Here is a 24905-nt window from a genome sequence, read left to right as displayed (position 1 = left end):
GCACTAGTCCCATAGGATGAGGTGGTAAGCTCGGATTTAGCTAGCAGAAAGTGTGCATTTTAAATGCATTAAAGGAAGCTAAAGTTGTAAATAAATCATTCTGCCATCTTAAACTGCCAACAAGGTATTCAGTGAACGCAGTGACCTGGTTAGCAGCCAAAAGATGCAAGTTTCAAGTTTGCAGCAGAAACATTCAATTGTTATGCAAATCATGGGAAACCGAGAACATTTCTTCCTCTTCAGAGAGATCAAGTTAATTAGCATCATACCATAGCATCGGGGATGTCATCCGCTAATACCGAGCAGCTTTTCCGGTGTGACTCCCTCGGTTATCGTAAGAGCTTCTCTGTGGTCACTCTGAGCTACTTTTATATTAGCTGTGAGAAACTTGAGTTATTGCAAGGGTCTCGGCCATGCTGAGCTGCCAGACGAAATGGACAACTGAAGAAAATGATGCTGTTTCCTTCTGAAGAATATACAAGTAAACCTCCACTACTGTAGGTGGCACCTCAGCGCTGTATGGGGCCCGGTAATGGTGGGAGCCCTGGAAATTCCTTTTGAGATGCATAGGTCTGTGGCGAAAGGCTTTGTCTTGGACCCAAGGCTTCCTGATGACCACGAGGTGTCAGAGAACTTAACAACACCTTATGGCTGACCTCTGAGATTTACATAACTGACAAGGAAGCTGATGACAAGTCAAAACACTTGAATTAATTAAAGCAAGGTCCTTAATGAACAAGTGGAAACAAGATATGTAAAATTAGTGTGGTTCTTAAATATATTCAGTATGTTAGGTCCATTTAAATGCGCCATCACTATGACTTTGGTATACACCGAGGGTGCCAAAAAATGTATACACATTTTAAGAGATGTTATCCATGCTCAAGCAGTAGTTCTCCATCATCAGAAGTGTCTGGACGCTGATGGGAACCACTCGGAGCACCTCTTGTCATTGCAGAAGTCAAACATGACTTGTACTCATCTTTTGTTATCGGTATGTGTTGAGGATTACATTTAATGCAGTTTTTACCTTTCTTAAAATGTGTATACATTTTGTGGGCGCCCTGTATATAAGAAAATTTGGGGAGCAAGTTGGGTAGCTTAAGAATTTCTAACATTAATCATAAGGGTCCTCTACATTTTGTTTCCAATAGATTGTTAATAAATAGGAACATAAGCTATAAAAAGGAAGGAAGGAAGGAAGGAAGGAAGGAAGGAAGGAAGGAAGGAAGGAAGGAAGGAAGGAAGGAAGGAAGGAAGGAGAGAAAAAAGAAAGGTGAGGACAGGTTTTTCCAAGCTTCACTGTGTATATAGGGAGACAAGCTGATAGAGTAAAACCTTAGTAATTAAGGGGCTAATGAATGGAGTATCTGGAATATGTAATTTCTTTCTCACAATTTTTGTAATTGTATTTAAAGAATTGGATGTGATTAATAATATAATCCAGCCGTTTCAAGTATACAGCTTAAGTGGTTTTTAATATATTCACAAAGGGACAAAACCATCACCAATTTTATGCCAGTATATTTTCATTATCCCAGTAGAAACTGTATACCCGCTAGCAGTCACTCCTTACTCTCCCCTTCCAACACACTGAAAATCATCATTATACCTTTTATCTCTATGCATTTGCCTCTTCTGGCTAATAAATCTTTTTTAATATATGATCTTTTATATCTGGCTTCTTTTACTTAGCTTAGTGTTTGCCATGTTGTTGCATGTTTCAGTCCTTAATTCTTTTTCATGGATCAATAATATTCCATTGTATGGCTAGACCACATTTGTTTATCCATTCATCACTTGATGGACATTTGGCTTGTTTCCACTTTTTGGCTATTGTGAGTAATGTTGCGATGATATCTATATACAAGATTTCATATGAACATATGTTTTCATTTCTCTTGTGTCTGCTGGGTCATATGGGACTCTCAGTTTGACATTTTAAGGAACTGTACAACTACTCCAAAATAGATGAGTCGTTTTGTACTCCTCTGAATTGTATAAGAGTTTCAATTTATGCACATTCTCTAACACTTGTCATTTTCTATATCTTTTATTTTAGCCATCCTAGTGGGTATGAAATGGTCTGTTATTGTAGTTTTGATTTGCGTTTACCTAATGGCTAATGATGTGGAATATCTTTTCATGTACTTATTGGTTATTGTATATCTTCTTTGGAGAGATGTCTATTAAAACACTTTGCCTACTTTTTAATTGGGTTATTTGTCTTATCAGATATACGATTTATGAATATCTTGTCCCATTCTGTGGGTTGTCTTTTACTTTCTTGATACTGTCCTTTGATACCCAAGAGTTTTTAATTTTGATGAAATCCAGTTTCCTTTTTATTTTGTCACTTTTGCTTTTGGTGCCATGTCTCAGAGACCATTCCCTAATTTGTGATCATAAAGATGTACTTCTGTGTTTCTTTTGCATTCCCTCCCACTTCCTTTGTGCTATTATCATACAAATGACATCTTTGTACATCCTGTGCACATCAACACAGTTTATAATTATTAGTGATGCAGTTATCTTTTAAATGAAGAGAACAAAGTTACAATAAAAATATGTTTATACTGTCTTTTATATTTACCTATGTAGTTACCTTCATTGGTGCTTTTATTTTTTCATGTGTATTTTCATTACTGTTGTATGTACTTTTATTATAGCCTGAAGGTATCCCTGTAGAATTTTTGTAGGGCAGATCATTTAGCAATGAAATCTGTCAGGTTTTGTTTATCTAGAACTATCTTAATTTCCCCTCTTTCTTTTCCTTTTTTTTTTTTAAGGATTGTTTTGCTAAACATGGGATTCTTGGTTGGTAGTCTTTTTCTTTCTGTGCTTTGAGTATGTCATCTCATTACTTTCTGGCCTCCATTGTTTCTGATGAGAAATCAGTTGTTAATCTCATTGTGGATCCCTTGTTTAGGATTAGTTCCTTCTTTCTTGCTTTCAAAGTTTTCTTTGTCTTTTGACATTTTGATTATGACGTGTCTAGGTATGGACTTGGAGTAATCCGTCCTGGAGTATGATGAGTTTCTTGGGTGTATAGATTAATATTTGATGTCCTAATGGTCTCTGAGACTCTTCATCTTATAAATTCATTTTTCTTTCTTTTCCTGAGACTGGATAATTTCAACTGAACTATCTTCATGTTCACTGAATGTTTCTTCTGTCTGCTGACACCTATTGAGTACTCGTAAATTTTTCATTTCATTTATTGTACTTTTCAAATCTTAAATTTCTTTTTGGTTCTTTTCTGTAATTTCTGTCTCTTTTCTTGATAATCTTTATTTGCTGAGGCATGGCTCTCATACTTTCCTTTAGTTATTTAGACCTAGATTTCTTTTGTTCTTTAAACATATTTACAATAGCTGATTTAAATCTTCCTCAATAAGTTCAATATCTGGGCTTCTACATAGGTGGTTTCTATTAATCACTTTATTTCCTATGTATGTGCCATGCTTTCTTGTATTTGCATGTGTCATAATTTTTTTTTTACTGAAAACCAGAAATTTTAAATAACAGTGTTACAATTAGGAAAAATCTGGTTTTTCTTCTATGTAAGAATTTGTTGTTGTTTGTTTAGTAACTTTTTTGAACTAATTCTGTAAAGTTTATATTATCTGTAATGTGTAGCCACTGAAGTCTCTGCTTGGCTGGGTTGTGTCATTTAATTATTGGATGGAGATTTTCTTAGTTGCCTGGAACTAATAAGCCCTATAGCCTCTGCTAGGGGGGTTGTGGGCATGTTGAGGCACGCCTTCAAAACTCAGGTAGTTGATAACTCTGCCTTAGTCTTTACTTTGTGCTTGTGCAAATTCTCCAGGTTAGTCATAGGCCATCTGAAGGGTTTCCTGAGCATGAAAACAGTAGTACTCACAGGCTTGGGCAGGTACACAATCCTATGAATGTATGTTCTCAGGAATATGTTGGAGATTTCCAAATCCTCCTATGGAATTTTTTTGCTGCTTTTAGTTGTTGGTTTTGTAGTTAGTCCATTGTTTGCCCAAATACTCTCCACAGCCTCTGACAGCCAGAATAGAATGGTCAGCAGTGCCTCTGATGGTTTTTGACAAATTTCCCTGAGCAAAAGCTGTTTCCACTTTGCAAGTTCTGAGCTAGGTCAAATAAAAACCAGAGCTGCAGATTCCTGTTGCCTTTGATCAGGGAACAGAGCTAACACTCATCCAGTGGCTTTTCAACACCACCACCTTATAGAAGAGTCTTGATACAACTTGCAAGACATCACTAATTAGGTTTCACTGGCCATCTGCTACATTATCCCTGTCAGAGCCCAGGAAAATGTAAATTCAGAGTAGATGACAGAGAGAAAAGAGAAAACAACACCTTGTTATCAGTGTGGCTACTCAAACTGGATCCCGGGGAAGGGGAACCATAGGGTCTAAAGGACTGCGTCTTGTCTTGGCATCGAATAAATAAACAATAAACATTTCATTTCCTAAAGTTTTATTTGAGATTTTCTAATCTTTGAGGAAAATTGAGGAAGACAGAATATAGATATTATCTTATACAAGAGAATTTTTCCTGTGAAATATTATTTTGACAATTATTCACTTTGATAGAGATGTTAAAGTCTATGTTTAGCCTGAAGTGTGTATTTTAGTGTAAAATATACAGTATATTAAGAATAACTTTTTTCCTAATTCACAAGACCTAGATATAAGGATGTTTTGATTTCTCAGATTGCTAAAGTGACGCCCTGAATAAAAAGATGCACCAAGGTATTAATGATCAGCCCATCTGATTTTCTTCTGGGTCTTAGTGGAAATAAGCTAAACTAAAGTAACTTCAAACATTTTGTGCAATATCTTAGAGGGAGCCAGACCACTGACAAGGCCCGAACTTCCCTCTCCATTAGTAAGAAGATGGGGATGTGGCCATTTCAGAGAGGAGCCATTGATACCACACCCATAACCAGCCATACCCATGCAGAAAGGAAAATATGCTTTGATCATAAAAAATGTGCTTCCCAGGAACTAGAGATTGGAGGATTCATTTAATCTTTCATTCATTCATTCTTTATTGATAAAGTGCCTGCTGTGTATGAGCGGTTGTTCTGGGTGCTGAGGAGAGCTGAAGTTGAGCACAAGAGGTAAAGCCTGTGTTATCATTGTATCTGTACCCTAGTGAAGAGATACAGCATAAACTACACGACAGACGGGTATGTACTAGAATAACAGATAGCTCTAAGTGCAATGGAGAAAATAACATAAGTGAGAGATTAGAGGTAACAGGGGTTGGTAGTATGAGGGGGAAAGAATCTCTCTGATGAGATGACGTGTAAGCACAAACATGAGAGAGAATCCCATGGATATCTGGGAAAAGAGACTGTCAGCTACATGGCACAGGAAATGAAAATGCCTGACGGTGGAGTGTGCGCTGGAGAATTGTGAGCAGAGACGTGATAATAGTCTCAGGCTGTTGTATGCAGAAGAGACTGCAAGGAAGGTAGTTGGGGGTGGTCAAGGATGGAAGGAGTTAGGCAACTCTTGCAAAGGTAGGTAAGACATGATGGTGCCGTGGGCAGGGTGGTGGTGAAGATGGTGAGTTGTTGTTGGTTTCTGTATGTATTTTGAAGGCAGAGTCCTTAAGGTTTGATGGTGAATGAGTTAGGGGTGTAAAATCAGGATGTTTCAAAGATGACTATAATTATATTTGGTGAGCAGTTAAAGAAATGGGGGAATCAATTATTGAGACTAGAGAGAAGGTAGGTGGTGCTCCTTCCTTTTCTATTTATGAAGCCAAATAAATAGTTCCTTTGCCTTTTTTTTTTGAAGTGTGTGTGTGTGTGTGTGTGTGTGTGTCATGGCTGAACAATACAAATGGGCTGCAGAGGAGTGGGATAAAATTCAAGCCAACACAACACCTTTTCTGCAAGAAAATGGTATGGAGTATGTCAGCAGACAATGAGGATAAATAATGAGAGAAAAGATATTAAGATGGTGTTTTAGGTAAAGACATTTTCAGACTTCCTACAGGTCATCCATTATCAATTTGTTGAAAAACCTGGGTTCAAATTCTTGCTTGACATATGTGGCCCTGGATAGTTACCTCACCCTCTGAACTGTAGTTTCTTCCGATATGAAATGGGGACTGTTTTGAGGATTACATAATAAATGTAGCATTTTCCCTCTCTTATTTTAATTTTTTTTCATGTGCTGTACTGAAAGTCTCAAAAAATGAAAACAGTTCTACATCGATGGTCTAATTTGACTCTGAGCTCTTGTATAACAAGTAGTGATTGAGAACTATCAAATGTAGGGCATGATGATAAGGATTGAAGCAGATTCAATGAAAATACAAAATTAGTGTATCCTCCAGTGATTTATAACTAAATAGGTAGTTTAGTTAAGAGAAGCTCAGGATAGTACTTGATGGTATTGCAAACGTGAATGCTACTATGAAGAATTGCTTTAAAAAATCCAAATATTTATCAATCTCTGATTATATACTAAGTATCTTGCTAAGTGTTGTCAGTGTATTATGCCACTCAATTCTGAGAAACAAATAAAATCCTGTGAGTCAGACGCGAAAATTACCCATAGGTAAAGATTAAGAGGCAAAAGAATTCCTCATCTGAGGCCGAGAAGTCTTAAACTTGGTGAAGTTAAGTAATTAGGCCAAATTTACACAGCAAGTGGTTGAACCAGACTTGTACACACACACAGTGTGACTTTGGTGACGGTACACATGAACTTCCCACCGTTTTGTTTTCCTAAGGGAGTTCAGAGGTTGGAGAAGATGCTCCCAACGGGAGTATGCAAATCAAGTCTCATGAAAGGGGTAGGGCTCGAGAAGTTTTCTGAAAAATGGGTAGGCTAGGAAGGCAAGAGAAAAAAAACGATCAAATTTTAGACATGGTTCCATCCACACTTGAGAGAATTCGCTATGTGGGGGAACAGCAAGGAAGTCTGGCTTGCTTGCAGCTCCGGGTTTGTGTTGAATGACAACAAAGGGGTTGGTGAGCTGAGACCAGTTAGCAGACCATCTTGAATGGCAGCCAAAGTAGTTTACACGTCCTCCTTTAGGTAATGAAAAAACATTGAAGGCATTTTAACGTCATTTTGGAATTATATCAAATTGGGAGAGAAGCATTATGAGAGACAAGAGATGAGCAAACCAGTGAGGAGGCAATCACGGTAATTCAGGAATGAGGTGATAAATCTTGGATAATGTTTCTCCTTACAAATCTGTGTTTCAAAGAATAAATGCATGTAGCCCACCTCCCTATCTTCGACTCCCCTTGTGGATTTCTTTCTCTTTTCCTCTGGAAGTTTTTATGTGGAATTATGGATTTTTTAAAGGATAAAGTCACCTTGGATAACAATCGTGTGTTCTAATCTTGTTTTTTTTTTTTTTGTTTGTTTTGTTTTGTTTTAACGAATGGTAACTCTGAGCCAAGTAATATGAAATAACTTGCCTAAGATTACATGGTAGCAAGTGCCAAAGCCAAGATGAAAATTCGGTTTGCTTTCTGATTTTCTCCTCAGCGATGGAAGTGTTGTTCTTCCTGCTTTCCCCTTTTCTTTTGCTAGGACTTTAAGCAAAAGGAATTCCAGAGTCCCCAATGATTCCCTCCGTTCCTTTGATTAGGCTGGTATTGGCAGTCACTATTACTTTCGGGGGATAGCGTGAACATTCCGTAGCTACTGAAAGCCCCAATCAGCAGAAATCATTTTTCTACATCTGTGTTCTTCGCCCCAGGAGGCTCATCTGGATTGTATTATACAGCAGAGTTAAACACATTGGCATTCACCCTCTTTGCTACCTCTACTATTTAGTAGGGAAGGAAAGAGTTCTAACTCTCTGGAGACACCTTTTGGCTTGATAAACTCATTGGGGAGATGTAAATGTCTGGTCTGCTTTCTGGTCCATAAGGAAAAATTACCCTAATATGAAAGAAGCCTCTGAGGCATAGAAAAAGGGAACAAGTCAATAGCTATGAATTCTTTCCATTCCAGAAGAGACACATTGGTGTTATTTAGTCTTATGGACCATCAAACGACCCTCATTTCTGAGCTTCTTTGCGAGATCTCAGCTGTGAACTTTCTTACCAACTCTGGCTTTAGGGATAAGAGAATGGAACTCCGACTGCAACTTTATTTAAAAAAAAAATTTTTATTCTTTACCATGTTAATGATTTTGAGATTTGCATGGAATTTTTTTCCATCAAAAGTTTCTCTCTAACAAGGAAAATACAGTGACTTTTAATCCAAGGCAGGCTGCAGCAGTACAGAGGTCCCTGGCAAGACAGAGATGATCAGGAAAAATCAATATCCCATAATTAAATCTGTTGAACTGACGGTTAAAAAAAAAAAAAAAAAAAAGGTTGTAGTTTTAATTTAGCTATTGGCTGCCCAGGGAAGACATATTCTGACAGCAGTAGAATGGGGAGCTGGGTTTCATTTATCCTTTAGATACTGATGCATGAGTTGCCTGCTACATACTGGTCACTGGGCTGAGTTGGTGCTGACAACGTAACAGAACAAGATGGAATGATGTCTGCCCTGAGCTGCCACTTGACAACAATCCCCAGAATGTAAATTCCTAGTAGGGCTTGTTCACTGCTACGAAACTCGGGATAAGAATAGTATCTGACACCTGGTAGTTGTTCTAACAGAAACTGTGGGGTGAAGTCATCAATAATATATGTTTTCATGCAACACTGTTGTTGTGTTCCGAATATAATTTTATACCCTCCACCAACTTGTCAGGTGTGAAGGGGAGAATTAATTTTACATAGGAGAAAACTGCAAACGAAGATGTCAAAAGACTTCCAAGGCTAGGGGTGCTCAAGTCATGCCATTAGACCCACAAGCCATCAATCATTAAAATATCAAGCAATGAAATCCTTGCTTCAAACCAGGTCAGACTCCAAGTACAATGTGTGTATCAGACAGAAGCTGAGACACACGGGCTCCTGTAGGTGTGGGAGGTGGAGATCACCCATTTCTGTAGGTTTCTTCCCCAGCGTTCACCCCTTGAGGACTCTGGATTGATATGCAGATATGGTGGTTGGGACTGGGGTATGTTGTAACATGCGCCCAGCTGCACAATAGTCCCTTTTGTAGATGCATGAAATTATTCATCCATTCCTTTAGATGAGTATGAGCATTTCCTTCTGTTTGTTACTATTATATCTGATTGCCTCACTAAATGATTTATTGTTTGAGCTAATCATCGTTTCTTAGGTACACTGTTATATCATCTGGAAGAGAGATGGGTTTTACATCTTTACCGATTTTTGTGGTTCTAATTGATGTTTCTAGTCTAAGTTCAATGGATAGTACTTCAAGTTTTATGTCATGAAGACCGTGTTCTTGAGGATCTTATGCCGATCTTACTGAAAATTCCTCTAGTGTTTCTTCATTAAGTGAGACTCTTCCTTTAACACTTTTATGATTTCTGGCTTTCGTGAGAGGAGAATGAGTGTTAAATTTTTTCAAATGATTTTTTGCTTTGTTTAACGTTATAGAGATAATCATTAGTTCTTGATTTTTAAAATATGTTCTTTTATAATTCCCATGTGGAGAAAATTTTGCAAATGTTATTAATGGATTTAAAATTTCAGAAATGAAATAAATTATCTTTGCTCATATTTGGTAGATAGTATTATTGGTCCAAAATGACGGCAGCCAGTTGCAATACGTGACTTCAGGTGATTACTGCCTGGCTGGTATAAGAACTGATGGCAAGCCTAAGGTTTCACTGTTGACTTTGCATGTCTTTGGCAAATTGTTCACAGACAGTTTTTGTTCTCAAGACATAGCTTTAGAAACCTCAACTGTAAAGGACTCACCATTTCAATGGGAGCAGTCTCTGTTTTTATTGAATCAGTTGTAAATGGGATTGAGTGCTGCGTAGAAATGTGAATTTCACTGGTTACATAGTCTTGATTTATAGAAGTGATATTGAAGGATTCGCTCTATCTTTGTCAAACTGGCCCCACCCCTGAATCTGGCGTGGTCTGATTTCAGCTGAACTTATACTTATTTTGTCATCTTTTGAATCGTTCCATTGGATGTTTGAATGATGCTATGAAATCAGATTTGTCCAAGTAACTTAGAGAAAACACATTTTCACCTTAACTCTGTATTCGTTTTCCAATAAAACATGCGAGTGACTACACACAGTAGTGGGGAAAATGGGGTGGGGAGATAGGGAGGGGAAGTGTCTCCAAACTTTTGGAGCTGGTGCTTCTTCTGGAAGGGAGGCTAGAGATTCTAGATAACATATGTTCTAGGTTCCTGGAAGTACGATGGCAATGAAGCTCTTTATAAAATACGTGATTTCTCTGTGTTTTTCTTTCCTGAGGGTATAACATAAAGCACTGCTTCTCACACCAGATGTGCGTACAAATTGCCTGGGATGTTGTTAAAATGCGGATTCTGGATTGGCTCCCAAATTTCTGTGTTTCCTACAAGCTCTCACGTGATGCCACAGGCTGGTGAGCATACTTTGAGGAGAAAGGGCCGCAAGGATGACTCGTTTAGGTTTGAATTGACCTAGATTCAAGTGTCAAGTCTGGGCAATTTATTTACCAAAGTTGACCTTTGAACCCAGGTCAGTTCTTCTGGTCCATCTTTGGAAGACTTCAGCTTTTCTATACCTGGGCTCTGGGGGATCAGGCCTCTTTGACATACTGCTTGTTTCTTGGAGGTGTTGTAGGACATCTGAGTTTGGGCTCTTCTCTTCCCATGCTTTCTAGATTATTGACTCTCTGAACATTTTACTTGATAGAAAATCTCCTGAACCTAATAATATGTCCCCGGTGACCCTAATTGTTTTGTACTTTGCAGCTGTGGCCTCAAGATGAAGTTGCTTTTTGTTTCTCCTTCTCTCCTCCCTTTTTCCATTCAAGCAATGTTTATTCAGAAAGTTCTGGGTGCAATATCAGGCCGTGTTCCTGAAGCTTCCATGCCTCATTACCTGTATAGTCTCCTCCTGCACCATGCTGCTTTGTGTTACCAGGATGTGCAGTGAATGCTGAAGCCACTTGCTAAACCTCAAACATCCTGCCTCTCTGTAGACGTCAGAGCTGGCTGTGCTGGTGGCACTAATACTGTGAAGTCTGGCAGCATTCATTCAGTTGGAGGCCCTTGGTCTGTCCATGTCTCGGTCACAGATGGATGGGAGATGTTTGAATCATTTTATTGTCTGACTACAGCGTTATGGGTTCTCTTTTAGGAAGCAACTCTGATCATTTCAGCTGAGATGCTTTTGTTTGGTCATAAGATGACAGTACTTTCCGGAGACCAGAAGCCTCTTTTTCTTTTTTTTCTTTTTAAAAAAGGAAAGGAATGTGTTCTATGAACAATTGCAGGTGTAATGGTTAGAGACTGTTTAGCCCTGGTCTGCAAATGTCTAAAAACAGCAGGCAGATAAGAACGTAGTGAAGCAATCAGGGGTAAAAATGGTGGCTGAGGTGGGGGACAGGGGGGCACATACCATCTGAAACATTCAAAGTCGGTGTACAACCATCAGACCCAAATCTGGTCAGGAATCCACTTTGCCAACACCTCTTAAAGTTTGGGATCTAGGATTAGGGTCACTAACTGTCCCAGTTTGTAAAGGAGTAAGGACTTTCTGGGAATGTAGGAATTTCAAGGCTGAAAGTACAACACTGCTGGACAGATCGTTGGTCCTCTAGATCTAGCCCCCTTTGTGCAGATAAGCTTTGACTTCAAGTAGACTGTAGTTAAACTACGACTTTCTTTCTTTCTTTTTTTTTTTTAAATGATGACTATTTCCATCAAATGACTTCACCTGTGAAAACCAAAAGGAAGGAGGGTTTTTTCCCCTGTAGGTTTGCAATTTTCAATGGGATTAAAAAAATAGTAATACTCACCATTTTATTCTTTTTGCAAGCAGTGTAGGACTTCACTATTTGAAGGATGACCCTTTTGCAGAAATCAGAGGCACTGAATTTATTGCCAGCCAGTCATAGCTGTCCATCTGCTAATTCTCCACAGAGATGGAGCAGCTGTCATTTCAGAGAGGCTACAGTAGATAATAAGATGGGGTGCATTTCATCTTCAAATGCTTTAAACAAATCCCTGGGAAGAGCAATAGCAGGTCCTTCGCCTGCATGCATCACTGGTATTATTAGCACAAAATGCCAAATGGATTTGGAGATGGGAAGCAAATGCCTTAAAAGGAAAAGCACTCAAGTTGGGTGTAGTACATATTGTAACAGTCTGCTGTTGCATAGACGGAGGAACCGCTGGAGACATGGCACATACACAGATACTCTCACATTCACGCCCATGTGTAGAGCCCCGAATACAAGTGGAAACATACGGGCTTCCCAAATCCCCACAAATCCTTTGATATCGAAGGAAGGGTCATTGCATCCACCCCATTGCAAAACAAACAGAAGTTACCCAAACCAGCAGCTTCCCTGAGTCTCACAGTGGCCCCGTTCTCTCCAAATTCTTGTCCTTAGATAGTCTTAGATTCTGTTGTCCCCTTTGCACTGTTCAACAGCCCAAAGTCCAATCGGCAATTTGAATTGTTTATTCCTTTGCATGTTTTACATGATTTCTTTTCTCTTTGGTCCCACGGCTTCCACCCTTAACTGTACTCAAGTCAAGTGGTACTTAAACCTGACTGCTGGTCAGTTTCCCCTTTCTGGTCGGGGGTTCCTAGCCAGGATTCTGCTCCCGACCTCTCACCTTGTATGTCACTCCCTGATTATTCTTCATAAGGAAAACAAATTAGGATGAGGTAAGGGACCAATAAACATGGTCCAGCTGGAGCTACGTATCCCTGAGCATCACAGGTGTGGATGAGAATGTAGATACAGGTATAAAAGGGATGTGCGTGGGAATACGGTAAGGACCGGACGTGGCCATAGACACGGGTGGAGATAAGAGCTATGTAGCTATTTCTCCATGGAGAGATCTAAAGTAGATATCATTTCATTTGATCTTCAGAATGATCCTGGTAGGTAGGCTCAGCCTACTTATATTTTTTCACAGACGGGAATGTCGACTCTCAGAGAGTTCCCCCACCCCATCCCTGACGACAGAACTGAGACGTGGGAGTAGGTCTTCTTAACCAAAACACACAGTACGATGGCAGCACAAAACTTGATTTTCTTCTCTCTTTGGGAGTTATAATCTAGAATGGTGTTTCTGCGATGTGGTAACCTCTGAGCGTTTTCCATGTAGACGTTGCCCCGGAACTTGGTCTCTAGGGAGCATATGGAAAGAAGAGGTAGAGTTGACACAAAATTACTGGCTACTGGACGCATAGAATGCCTGCATTTTCATTTACACAAACAAATGCTTTTAAGGGACTTCGACTGATTTGATCACATTCAATGTTGCAAAGAAAAATGCAAATTCCCAGCGCTGGTGAGAATCCAGGTCAAGGCAAGAAACTAAGCAGTTTAAAAGAGTCCTGAGTCTCTGGGATGTTGTGTCTGCAAGAACCTTCATTTGAGCAAAGAAATTGATTTCAGCACAGCACATATATGCTTGGGAACAAATCTGGAATGTCTACTTGTCTGTGTTGCTCTTTGCATTAAAGATCTGCTTCATTTTTCACCTGCATCCTTGGTCACTGGGCAGGACAGATAAACCCTATTTCTAGATGTCACTGCTGTTGAAAAGAGGAAGGGGGGGAAGCAAGAAAAGAACACACAAGTCAGAGAGGAAGATGCAAAAATCCCTGCCATTTCTCAAGTCAAAATATTTTAATGGTGAAATCGTGATCAATGATTAATCGAAAGATTTTCGGTTTCTAGAGTAAGAGGGGGCCGACAAGCAGCAGGAAACTAATATTTAAAGATAATTTTAGAAACACGAAGATGAAAACGTTGTGAAAGGAGGAGGCTGAACCTTTCTTCTTCCACCTCCAAATTTACTGAAGATCATATAAAAAAAAAAAAGGAAAAGGTATCTAATTCTACATTTAAAAGCGAGTGCATTTATTCATTCCAGATTATTTACTGACACAGTCACTCTATGAGGCTTTTGATGATAACAAAGAAACTGTTCCTGCCCCCCAGGGAGCTCACCCTTAAGCATGGAAGGCAAGAGATGGAAAAATAAAGAAATGGATAAATGGATGGATGGATAGAAAGATAGACAGACCGGCAAAAACAAAACCCCATTCATTCAACATGGCTTTGTAAGAACTCTAATTAAGGGCAACTCTGGATACTATTGCAGCAAATAGAAACAGAATGTCATGGGAGGGGGGTCAGGGAAAATTTCCCTGCAGGGCTGACCCCCTGAAAGTTGAATAGGTGGGAAGGGCTGGAGGTGTGGGGAGCGCTGGCAACAGGACAGCAGATACCGTTGTTCAGAGGGAGCTGTGGGCCGTTGGATGGAGCTGTCGCAGAGAAGGACATGAGGGTTTGGGGTCAGGGGTTGGTAGGGCTCGGTGACGGAATTGCTCTACTGCTCCTCCTTGCGTGGACCTCCTTCCTCCAAGCCCCAGGGGGTAAACGCCGTCTTAGCAGGAATGCTGGGAGCGCCCCCTGAGCAGGGGCTGCACTTAGCGATCTCTGGTGATCACGGGCTTCTACGACGGCCTCGCTCTGCAGCTCAGCGCCTCAGTTTCCTTCCCTCCGAATTGCCGGCAGTGCCATCACTACCCAGCTGTGTCGCTTTTGTACAATAACTCGATACTTTCAACTGTGAACATCTCCATTTCCCAAATGAGGGGATGTCTGAGTTTTGAGCTCATTTCTAGCACTAATATTCCATGATGATGTCTTTGCAAAAGATACTCTGGCTCTCTGGGTAAATGTCAAGCTTTCTGTGTCATCTCTATCGATAGGGAGGAAGCAACGTGATACCGGAAAGAGCCTTAGGCTTTTTCAGAGGCAAACGGACCTGGATATAAAACCCAGCTCTTACTGCTATGATGTTGGGTCATTTATTCAATCATTTTTCTCTACTTTAGTCTCTTCATGGGGGGGTGCAATAATATCCACCTGGCAGAGTTAGAGAGCCAACTGGAAATATCACATATAACCCATCCAGCATCATAGATTGAGCTCCACTTAAATGTTTGTGGAACTGAAGGTCCCCGAGTCTGGAGAATTTTACCAAATGTTTTCTCCATGGATGTACGTAGTGGTGAACTACATTTCTGGAATTTCATCGTAAAACTCTGGTTACCCACCAGCAAATTAAATATGGCTTCTGGGGGGGCGGGGAGAGGTCTGAATAATCACGACACTTGGGGAATTTGATGCCAACTGGGCAGACGTCAGAGGGAAGTTGGATTTCTTGGTTTAATTGTTTGCCTGGTTGAGCTTTCTTTTCTCTGGCGAGTTCCTTCCAAATGTGTACTTATTTCTCATTGCTTTCCCCACAGCCACAGGTGCTCCCTGAGAGGGGAAGACTTGAACAGGCAGTGGCTGTCCCCCGGCGCTCCCCTGCAGCCAACCATCTACCACGCCAAGGGCCTCCTCTCCTACCTCAGCAGCACCGGCCACAGCCCAGTGGTGAGTCGCTCCCTTTTTTCTGCCTCCTCATTCCTGCCTTCTTCCCGCCACCTTCCAGGAGGCTGATGACTTTCCTTGAGGGCTAGGAAACCAGACACAAGCCAAGGACGTAGGTGTGACAGTCTCTAATGGGGGGGGGGGGGTGTATTCCTTTCCTTGTGCTGCTGTCACAAACTGCCACCAACAGGGTGGCTTGTGAAAACAACAGAAACGTGTCCGCTCACATTTCTGGAGGCCCGAAGTCTGACATGAAGGTGTCCACCGGCCCTGATCCCTCTGAAGGCGGCTCTAGGAAAGAACCTTTTATCGCTTCTTCCTAGGCCGCCAGGAATTCTTCGTGTCCCTTGACTTGTGGCAGGAGAACTTCAGTGTCTGCCTTTGTCTTCACATGGCCGTCTTCCTGCTCTGTGTGTCTGTGTACAAAGGTCCCTCTTTTTATAAGGACAGCCGTCATTGGATCAGGGCCCACCCTGATTCAGTGTGGACTCATCTGGACTTGATGACATCTGCAAAGACCCTATTGCCAAAGAAGGTCCCATTCCCAAGTTCTGGGAAGTAGAGCTTCAGCAGTACTGTGGGAGGCACAGTTTCACCCGCAATATGGGCGACCCACTGGGTCAGTGTTTATCTGGGAAAACTTTGCAAGGAATGACCTGCCTTCCCACTTCCGGAGTATTCGTACTGCAGGTTTTTCAATTATGGTCAAGGAAGAGAAAGTATATACCTATTAAAGAGTGTTTGGAAAATATCCTCTAGCGGTTCATACGCATGGTTAACTAGTACTTAGTAACTTCCAAAGATGACGCTGGCACCATTCCAGGCGTATTTCACAAATAGCCTTTTCTCCCAAGCCTACTGCAGCTGTGCAATTGATGAAAAACAGACTATGTATGGGAAAGCAGGGGCTTAGGCTCCAGATAAGAAAGGAGGCAAAGGGAGCCAAATAACGGTATGAAAACAATCATTTATTGACTGCAAACTGTGAACATATCAGTGTGCAAAACTGTGGAGGGTCGTATGTCCAAATTCAGGGTGTTCCAATACAGTGATTTGTTTACTGGCTAAAAACTCCCTCTCAGACAGTGCCCTGTGAGCTGGTGCATTGTCGTGATGCAAGAGCCATGAATTGTTAGCGAAAAGTTGAGGTCGTCTAACTTTTTTATGCAGCCTTTTCAGCTCTTCCAAATAGGACACTTGGTTAACTGTTTGTCCAGTTGGTACAAATTCATCATGAATAATCCCTCTGATATCAGAAAAGGTTAGCAACATCGCTGCAACAAGTTCGTGAACTTAATGGTCAGACCTTGTATCTTTAAGAATCTTTGTCCCACACTGGTCAAATTGTGCAATATTTTTATGCCAGCCCTCACTCTCCCATGCAAGGAGACATTAATTTATGCTGTCTGCCCTCTAGAAGCAAATCCGTGGCCTGCATCACAGAGCACCAAAGTCATGGCCAAGGCCTAGAAAAGTGTGTTCTCTGGGTAGCTGTAGCCTCTGGGAGGAGAGAAATTTACCGGGAAAGAGGCCCCTACCAGACAGACACTTAAACACAAACACGTTCAACTCATAACAAACAGGATTCTTCTCTGCTCTGACAACCTCTAATTGAAGAGCAGTACATTTATTTTAAAGTCTGACAGGTGAAAGCCTTGTTTAAAAATATAAATAAACATTAATTAACTGTAAACATGACAGCCACAGGCTTGTTTCCTGCTGGGACCATCTGAGAGGTGGGTGAGAAACAGCTGAGTACAAAATGCTATTCACAGCGTCACAAAGCTCCCTAATGGGCTCCACGTCACCTTTCCTTACCTGTGAGGCTGCATTTAACCAGCTTCCTGTTCACTGCAGAGCCACTGACACTTATTCCATACTCAGGTCTGTCCTGTACCGGCAAGATTTCCACTGTGTCCACGTTGACTCTTGGGCTACATGGTTGCAGATTAATTGTGACTCTTATGAAAATATTTCCTGAAGCCTACACTTCTGGTAGCTAGGAGGTTCCACTCGTTCTAGGTAGTGCTCAGGCCTTTGCCTATTGTTGTAGAATAATATGAACTCCTAGGACTTACGAATGTGAGACAGTGAGAGAAAGCAGTGCCCTGATACTGATGGGGGCTGCCAAAGAACAGACAGCTTATTCAGTTTGTAAGCAATATGGCAATATTCAGGTATTCTTTCATCCATCCATCTACTCATCCATCCATCCATCCATCCACCCACCCACCTAACCATCCATCCATCCATCCATCTTCCCACCCACCCACCCACCCATGTACCCATCTATCCATCCATCTACCCACTCACCATCTGGGTGGTCATTCATTTGTTGATTCATTTACACCATGTGTGTATGTAGAATCACTGTGCTAGTTGCCAGGGATACAAAGCCGAAAAAAGCTTGTCCTTTTCTTTGAGGAGTCCATAGTTTACTTTGGTAGAAAGTGGAGTCATGTCTGCAAAGAAATCAATGAGTACGCATGGTAAAAACTGTAACAAAGGCTCATGTGAGTTGTTGTAGGAATGAAAGTGAAGGCTTGAGTCCTTTTCAAGGGTTATGGAAAAGTGAGAGACTGGAGGTGCCATTTGAGCGGGACTTGGGGGATGAATAGAGTTTTGCTTGTTTTTTTATTATCGTAAGGCTGAGAATTATTCTTTCCTCAGAGGGTGTACAAGCCTAATGACCTCTTAGGCCTTCTGCCTCGTGAAACTCAAGTTCTGGCTGGTTTTCGATGCTGGGGGTAACTCCATAGGACAAAAGAAAAAGTTTCTTTGTTTACTGGTGGCAGAGACTCATCTGATAATTGCATGGACCTTATGGTCCCTTTCCCGTTTTCTTGAACTCCAATTTTCTGTCTGTCTTGTTTGTTAGAAGGTCTGGAAACCAGCTCTAGACGTTGGAGCCGAAAGCCCAGAAACATAGTAAATATTGATGTATTTATGTATTAGACTACTGTTCAATCATAAAAAATAAAATGATACCAACAACAATAAACTACTGATAGACTCCACTATGTGGAAGAATTTCAGAAACATGTTGACTGAAATACACTAGACACTTCTGAGTACATGCTGTACATTTCTATTTAGTAAAATTCAAGGTCCGTAAATCTGAGAGGATAGAAATCAGAACAGTGGTTGCCTCTACAAGGGAATTAAATAATAAGGGCCAGGATCCCTCCTTTGTAGGTTAGTGGAAGTGTTCTATATCTTGATTAAAGAGTCAGTTAATACCAGAACTCATTGATCTATACATTCAAGACCTGTGTACCTCACCAAAGGTATACACGTACCTAAATAGAGAAAATTGATGATAAATAAATGAAAACAAGGTCACAGAGCTTTGAAATGCAACTAAGAGACAAAGGGCACTGCATGTAATTGAAGCGAAGGAAGACATCTTTGCCAAGGCAGAATAGAAAGGTTGTTGAATAAGATCAGTTTGGAAGTCAGAGGGATCCAGTCAGAGAAAAGGCATCCAAGCAGAGAAGCTCAAAGAAGCAGACCGGCTCCATAGTCAGCTAGTAGGAGGCATTGAATAGTCCCTGTTAGTGTAGCGCCCCCCAAAGGCGGGGAGGTTTACTGCCCAGGGGCCAGTCAGGCGCACCTGCAGGCAGTGGAAAAAAGCACTCGGGCTCCTGCAGGCTCCCTGGAAGCCAGGCCAGCCACCTCTCCTGTGCCGCGTGTTACAGCTGGCCTGGCCCCTGGGACACTGCAGAGAGTCTGAGCTCCAGCATTAGGAGAGAGATCAATCTCCAACCTCTGGGCTCTCACTGTGTGAGTGTATGTTGCAAAAGGAAATTTCCGTGCCCTTTGAAGAGCTCATTGATTTCCATTTACCACTCACCCAAACCAGGCCTTCTGTCAGGGGACAGCGTGGGTATATTTTCGTTTTATTTTTTTCTGGGACCCAACGGAGCAGAATTTTTAGCTACAGAAATGATTTTTTCTGGTCTTATTCTACCCCTCTGGCATATGTTTTTCGTGAATCAGCTTCTTTTTAAAAAGGCACAAGTGGAGAGGGCAAAAAGCATGGCGTGTCCCTTCCTACCACTTTGTCACCAAGATACTTTATATACATTATTTGTTTTATCTCCATTTTATTCCTCAGCAGTGGCAGGAGAACAAGTGTTATTTTTGCTTATTTTCGTTGACCCATGCTAGGGTACGAAACCTAGAATTCTCCTCTTTTTGTATTTGAGAAAAAATGTGTGTAGTAGAAAAAAATTCTGCTATAGTTGGGGGAGGAGGACAAACTACCCACAGAGATCCTGGGGGGAAAAATGTAAATTTGATTCCATATTCTTTTATTTAAAATTGTTCCCATACTATCAGAGTAAAGATTAAACAGTGCTTCTCTATCCTGCCAGAAACCATATTTTGTATGTTTTTTTTTTACCAACAAATACTCCACATTTTGAATTGCTCAGGTTTCTTAGCTACACTTGTGTTGAAAAGCAAAGGAAAATATTCCTCTCTTTCCCTCACTTGTGTCTCTGTGTATCAGGAGCTAGAAATCTATACCTTGACCTCCTTAACTTAGAAGTTGAACCTCATGTGTAAATGTGGGGGATATCCTCCCAGAACTTTTAAACTATGTGTAAAATCTTAGCGATGTGACTGGCCTGTATCAAGCATTCAAATACATAGCAGAAATTAAAAATCATTATTTCATACCAGAAGGGTGCCATGTACAAAACTAAAACCACACATTAGACTGTGTGTTTTTGCATTAATTTACACGGGCCCTTTCAATGTAATTGAAATGTTTTGGAAAGAAGGACATTATAACACATACCCATGGGATGTCAGAAAGCTTCCTCCAACATTTTATAACATGTAATAAAAGTTCCCACTATGGGCAATCTCAGAACCGGTTATTGACGCATTTCGCTGGGTTTCATGTGAAAAATTTCAGCCCCAATTAGCCATTGGAGGAGGCCCAAATTGATTTGTGAGTAAAGGCTGCTTTTCTCAGGCCATGTTGGAACTGTGGCCCGTCATGGCCCCGTTTAAGTGAAAGCTACTCACTTTAGGAGAGGGAATGGAGCATAAAATCCCCTTTCAGATAGTTGCAGGAATGGATTCTGCATATGCCCCTCGGCTTGATGTTAGCTGTGACTGGTTGTTGCTGATAACTCAGATGAAACACTAAAGAGAGAGCACGGCTGTCAATAAAAGGACTGGGAATATGGTCTTGTCAACAGGGCCCTTGGGGGGGGGGGTAATTGAATATGCCACCAGTACCGTTTCCCTCCTGGGAATGGTGACTCCACTCAGGTCCGCGGGCTGAACAGCATCTGCAGAAGATGGTGCATAGGCTGCAACCCCCAGGGTTTCAGTCAGCCCTGGTTGGTTTAATTGGAAGCGTTGCTGTTCTGGGTTTCTAGCACATTCCCCAGAATTTGCCGCTTCCCGGCTCCAGCCTCGCCTGCGTGTTCCTGTGGCAGTGGTTTAAATAATGCAGAGGTCTCACTGCTGGGACATGGGGACAAGACCCAGATGTGAGGCCTGCAAAGCCCAGCTGCTTAACGCTGGAAAGCAGAGCGGTACACACGCACATGGGTGAGCCCTGGGGAGCAGGGAGAGCCTAGTTGCGGGGGGTGTTTGAGATGGAGGTGGGTAACCTCTTGAACAACGGCGGCCCAATTAGCTTACAGAGGAACCGGAATGAGACCAAGGAATGGAGGTGGGGGAGAGGAAAGATGAGGAAGGCATGTGAGGAGCCTAGTGAGGTGCACTAAACAACCTCTTTGCTGAGCAAGAAGGGAAGGAACTCACGTTTGCATGAATCCAATTAACCTTACAATTTATCTCCGACTAGAATTCCCTGGAAAAGGTATAAGGAGATGCATTAAGAGCCTGATTTCAAAATCTAATCCAATCCACACCATTTTTTGCTGACAAGAAAGAGAGACACGGGCATCAGCATAACCCAGGGTGAAAAAGTTCAAAACTAAGCACTCCAGCTCAAAGGAAACAAAACCCAACGGAAACTTTAAAGTCCGCCCCTCTTCCTGTGTTCCTTGCCGTGGGGAAAAGCACAATCATATTACCTACTCACTTAATCCGGAAATCCAGGTGTTACACTCACCCTCCTCCTCACTGAGCCTCTAAATCCATTTAGTGTCCGACTCTTACAGATTTCACTTCCTTGCTCTCTCACCAAACATCCTTTCTCTCCGTACTTGTATGTGCTGCCGTAAGCTAGGCCGTTGTCGTCTCCCCACGGCTGGTCTCAGTCCCTCCAATTCTTTTGTAACACTCCTGCTCTAGTGATCCAGTCCTGCTCCTTCTTGCTCACAAGCTTTCGTGGCTCCTTCACCACATTCCAGGAAATGTCCAAACACCCTTGAGTGCCATGCAAGTGCATTGACGCTCTGCCCCTGCCCACTTCTGGGGGCCCCTAAGCGCCATTCGCCTTCCACTTCCAGTCTACTGTTTTATTCTGAATGGTGGCAGTCCCTCAGATCCATAGCCCTTCCTTCCTCCTTTCCCATGTGCTTGGAGAGCTCTCTGCAGCGCTCATCTCAGGATAACCCCCCAGGGAATGGCAGGGCCACCACATCGCACACCTTCAGGGGTGCCATTCATTTGGAGTCCACTGTGAATGATGCCCCTAGACTCGGGCAACGTGCCCTTGTTTGGTTCCCAGAGAACCTTGTTCTTATCTCAACCTCCATTCTCACTGCAAAACAATTTCCTCTTGACTTGTGGGACCATCCCAGCCAAACTGCCCCCAGAAGAGGCAGCATAGAAATGGAAAGTGTTTTAAAACATAGATTCAGGATTGGAGCAAATTGGGATTCACCTATTTGCTCACCCACTTAATAGTAGTGCGTACTTGGGCAAGTGACTTATTTGACCTGAAATTCAATTTTCTCAGCTACAAAATGGGGATAATTGTGGCACCTACTTCATTATGAGATAATTTATATTAAGTTTTAAGCACAGTATCTGAAGGATCATAACTCTTCAACAAAGTTAACTACTGTTGTCATTGTTATTAAGGGCCATACTATGTTATATTCAAATTTTAATTTCTCCTGCCACACAGCAGACACCCAGTAAATATTTGTAGAATCAATTTATGAATAGGCAAGATAGGGCCACTGGTTTAGCTGTGGATACAGGCTCACTTCCTACTTAGCTGGAACAGAATTTTACTGAAAGGCAGTGTAAGTGTTACGTCTTCCAGTAGGAAAGAAGAAGCTTTCTCAGGCTTAATAATTTATCTTGTAATTGCCCCTACAATTTAGAGGAACACATGTTTCTTATAATTAACAGGCATTTATTTTTAGGAATGTCATTTGAGTAACAAGCAGAACAATGTCTCCATTTCCTTTATTTTGAATCTTCAGAGGCCGCTAGAAGTCCCAGAGCCCAGCAATCATCATTCCCGCAGGTGGATAGGTCTATAATTTGTCATTTACCTCAGCTTTCAGAGTCTGCAAGGATCAGACAAAAAAATAATAAAGCTCTTTTTTTTTTTTCCAGTTGAGTTCAGCCTTAAAGGAGCACCTGTCACCACGTCGGCATAGCTTCTGGCTTTATTGAGAAATCTGTTGCTGAGACACGGTCTTAATTTGTTTGCACACTTTTCATATGAATGGTGGGTGTTAAATTAGCAGAGAAAAATTCAGGGGTAAGAGACAAAGGTTCATGGGAAATTCATGATGGTGGAAGGTTAAACCTCCAACGCTGATTTTATTGGTTCCTCTCTCCTAGAGGCTTCCAAAGCCTGGTCCTGGGACCAGGAACACTGGGAATTGTTAGAACTTCAGATTCCTGGGTCTGACCCAGTCTTACTTGAATCCCGGAGTTCTAGAGAATGGCTCATAATCTGTATTTTAATAAGCACTCCAGTTTTTTCTGACGCTCAGTAATATGTGCGATCCATTGCTCTAGACCAGGGGTGTCCAAAGTTTTTTCAACGTTTTTCACCAAGGCCCATATGCGGTAAAATACACAAACAGCCGGGCCCCTCACTCGAGGTGAAGTACGTATTGCCTCCCCTGGTTTATTTAAGTAAACTAAATATATTTTTGGAATTTGCTGCGGGCCAATTAACAATGGGTTGCGGGCCGCTGTTGGGCCGCGGGCTGCAGTTTGGACACCCCTGTTCTAGACTCTCTCCAGGAACAGCGGTTCTCAACCCTGGCTGCACGTTAGAATCATCTAGAAAACATTTAAAAATCCCATAGTCTTAGTGTTACTACAGACCAGTTAAGTCAAACTCTCTGGAGGTGGGTTGCGGGCATTGATATTTTTAAAATCTCCTCCAGATATTCTCATGCGTAGATAGGACGGAGAAGCAGTAGCCGAGGGGATTTATTTGTGGGAAATAACGAATCCTGCTTAAGGTAACCCAAGTACTAAGATACAGAGATTTGAAGGAAGGAAGTCCAAAAGGTCCTAGAAGAACTACACAGGCCCAAACTCCCAGGTCTTCGCATCTCTCATTTTTCTCTTCCTGGGACCACATTTTGTATTTTCTGCTTTTCCCTGTGCATTTGCTTAATTATCCCACCCTTTACAAAAACAAACAAAGCAAACAAACAAACGAAAAACCCAACTCATTCCGCTTATGTGCAGCTGCCGCTCGTCCAGTATTTGTCTTCTGTGTGGTTTGACTTGTCATTGCACCAAATCCTTCCTCCCAACTCTGCATAACTCCACAGCTCAGTGATATCGAGAAGCTGGGAAGACGTATTTTCTCATACCATTTTGACCTGAAATTGTGAATTAAGGATCCCACATTTTTAAAAAAATGATTTTCTTTTTTATTAAAGAGAAAAAAAATACTTAAAAGTACTATTCTGCTCACAGGGAATTTACAGTATAATTTGAAATTTTCCCAACATCTAGTGGTAGCTCTCTCTTACTGACAATTAAAAGAAAAGAGAGGGGGAGGATAGGAAGGGAAACATAGAGAACAGTTTTGAGTCCTTTAGTCCCTAAAACTCTCATCTCATAGATACTGGTCTGTTCACAAACCTACCTGCTGCCTCCAGTCAAATCAGTGTCCTTGATTCCAGAAATCATTTCTGACATCACTGAATTCTTCCTACTTACGTAGTCTACCCACAAAGCAACATAGCTTATCAATTCCAATTTGCCATCAAAGAGATAGTCTTCATCTTCTGTTTTGACGGGGCAGACCGTACACCCATCTGCCCTTTTACTTCCCTTTTTCATATGTGTATTTATGGCTCCGTGCATGCACCCCGAGTGTCCTGGGTTTCATTCCTGCTGTCAGCATCTTCCTACACAATCAAAGGAACTCCAGGACTTTATCATGTACCAGAAAGGAGGCTGTCATCATCTAGTTTAACTTCTCAACCAACGGTGTCATTCCTAGCAATTCATCTGGCTCCTGCTGAAATCGATCCAGAAATGAAAGTTTTTTCAAGTG

At 41.6% G+C, this 24905-nt stretch overlaps 1 protein-coding gene across 3 annotated transcripts in view; it reads left to right on the top strand.

Annotated features, from left to right (window-relative positions):
• Nucleotides 1–24905, top strand: part of AGBL1 (AGBL carboxypeptidase 1) — a 563788-nt gene that overhangs the window by 284272 nt on the left and 254611 nt on the right. For all 3 annotated transcript variants that reach the window (XM_033100349.1, XM_033100350.1, XM_033100347.1), the window contains one exon: nt 15358–15487. In XM_033100349.1, the coding sequence (XP_032956240.1) occupies nt 15358–15487 (130 nt within the window). The remainder of the gene's footprint in view (nt 1–15357; nt 15488–24905) is intronic.

This window comes from Rhinolophus ferrumequinum, chromosome 28, assembly GCF_004115265.2.
Source record: "Rhinolophus ferrumequinum isolate MPI-CBG mRhiFer1 chromosome 28, mRhiFer1_v1.p, whole genome shotgun sequence".
Lineage (NCBI taxonomy): Eukaryota > Metazoa > Chordata > Mammalia > Chiroptera > Rhinolophidae > Rhinolophus > Rhinolophus ferrumequinum.
The sequence above is the reverse complement of the archived record's forward strand: the minus strand, read 5'-3'. Positions and strand labels throughout refer to the sequence as shown.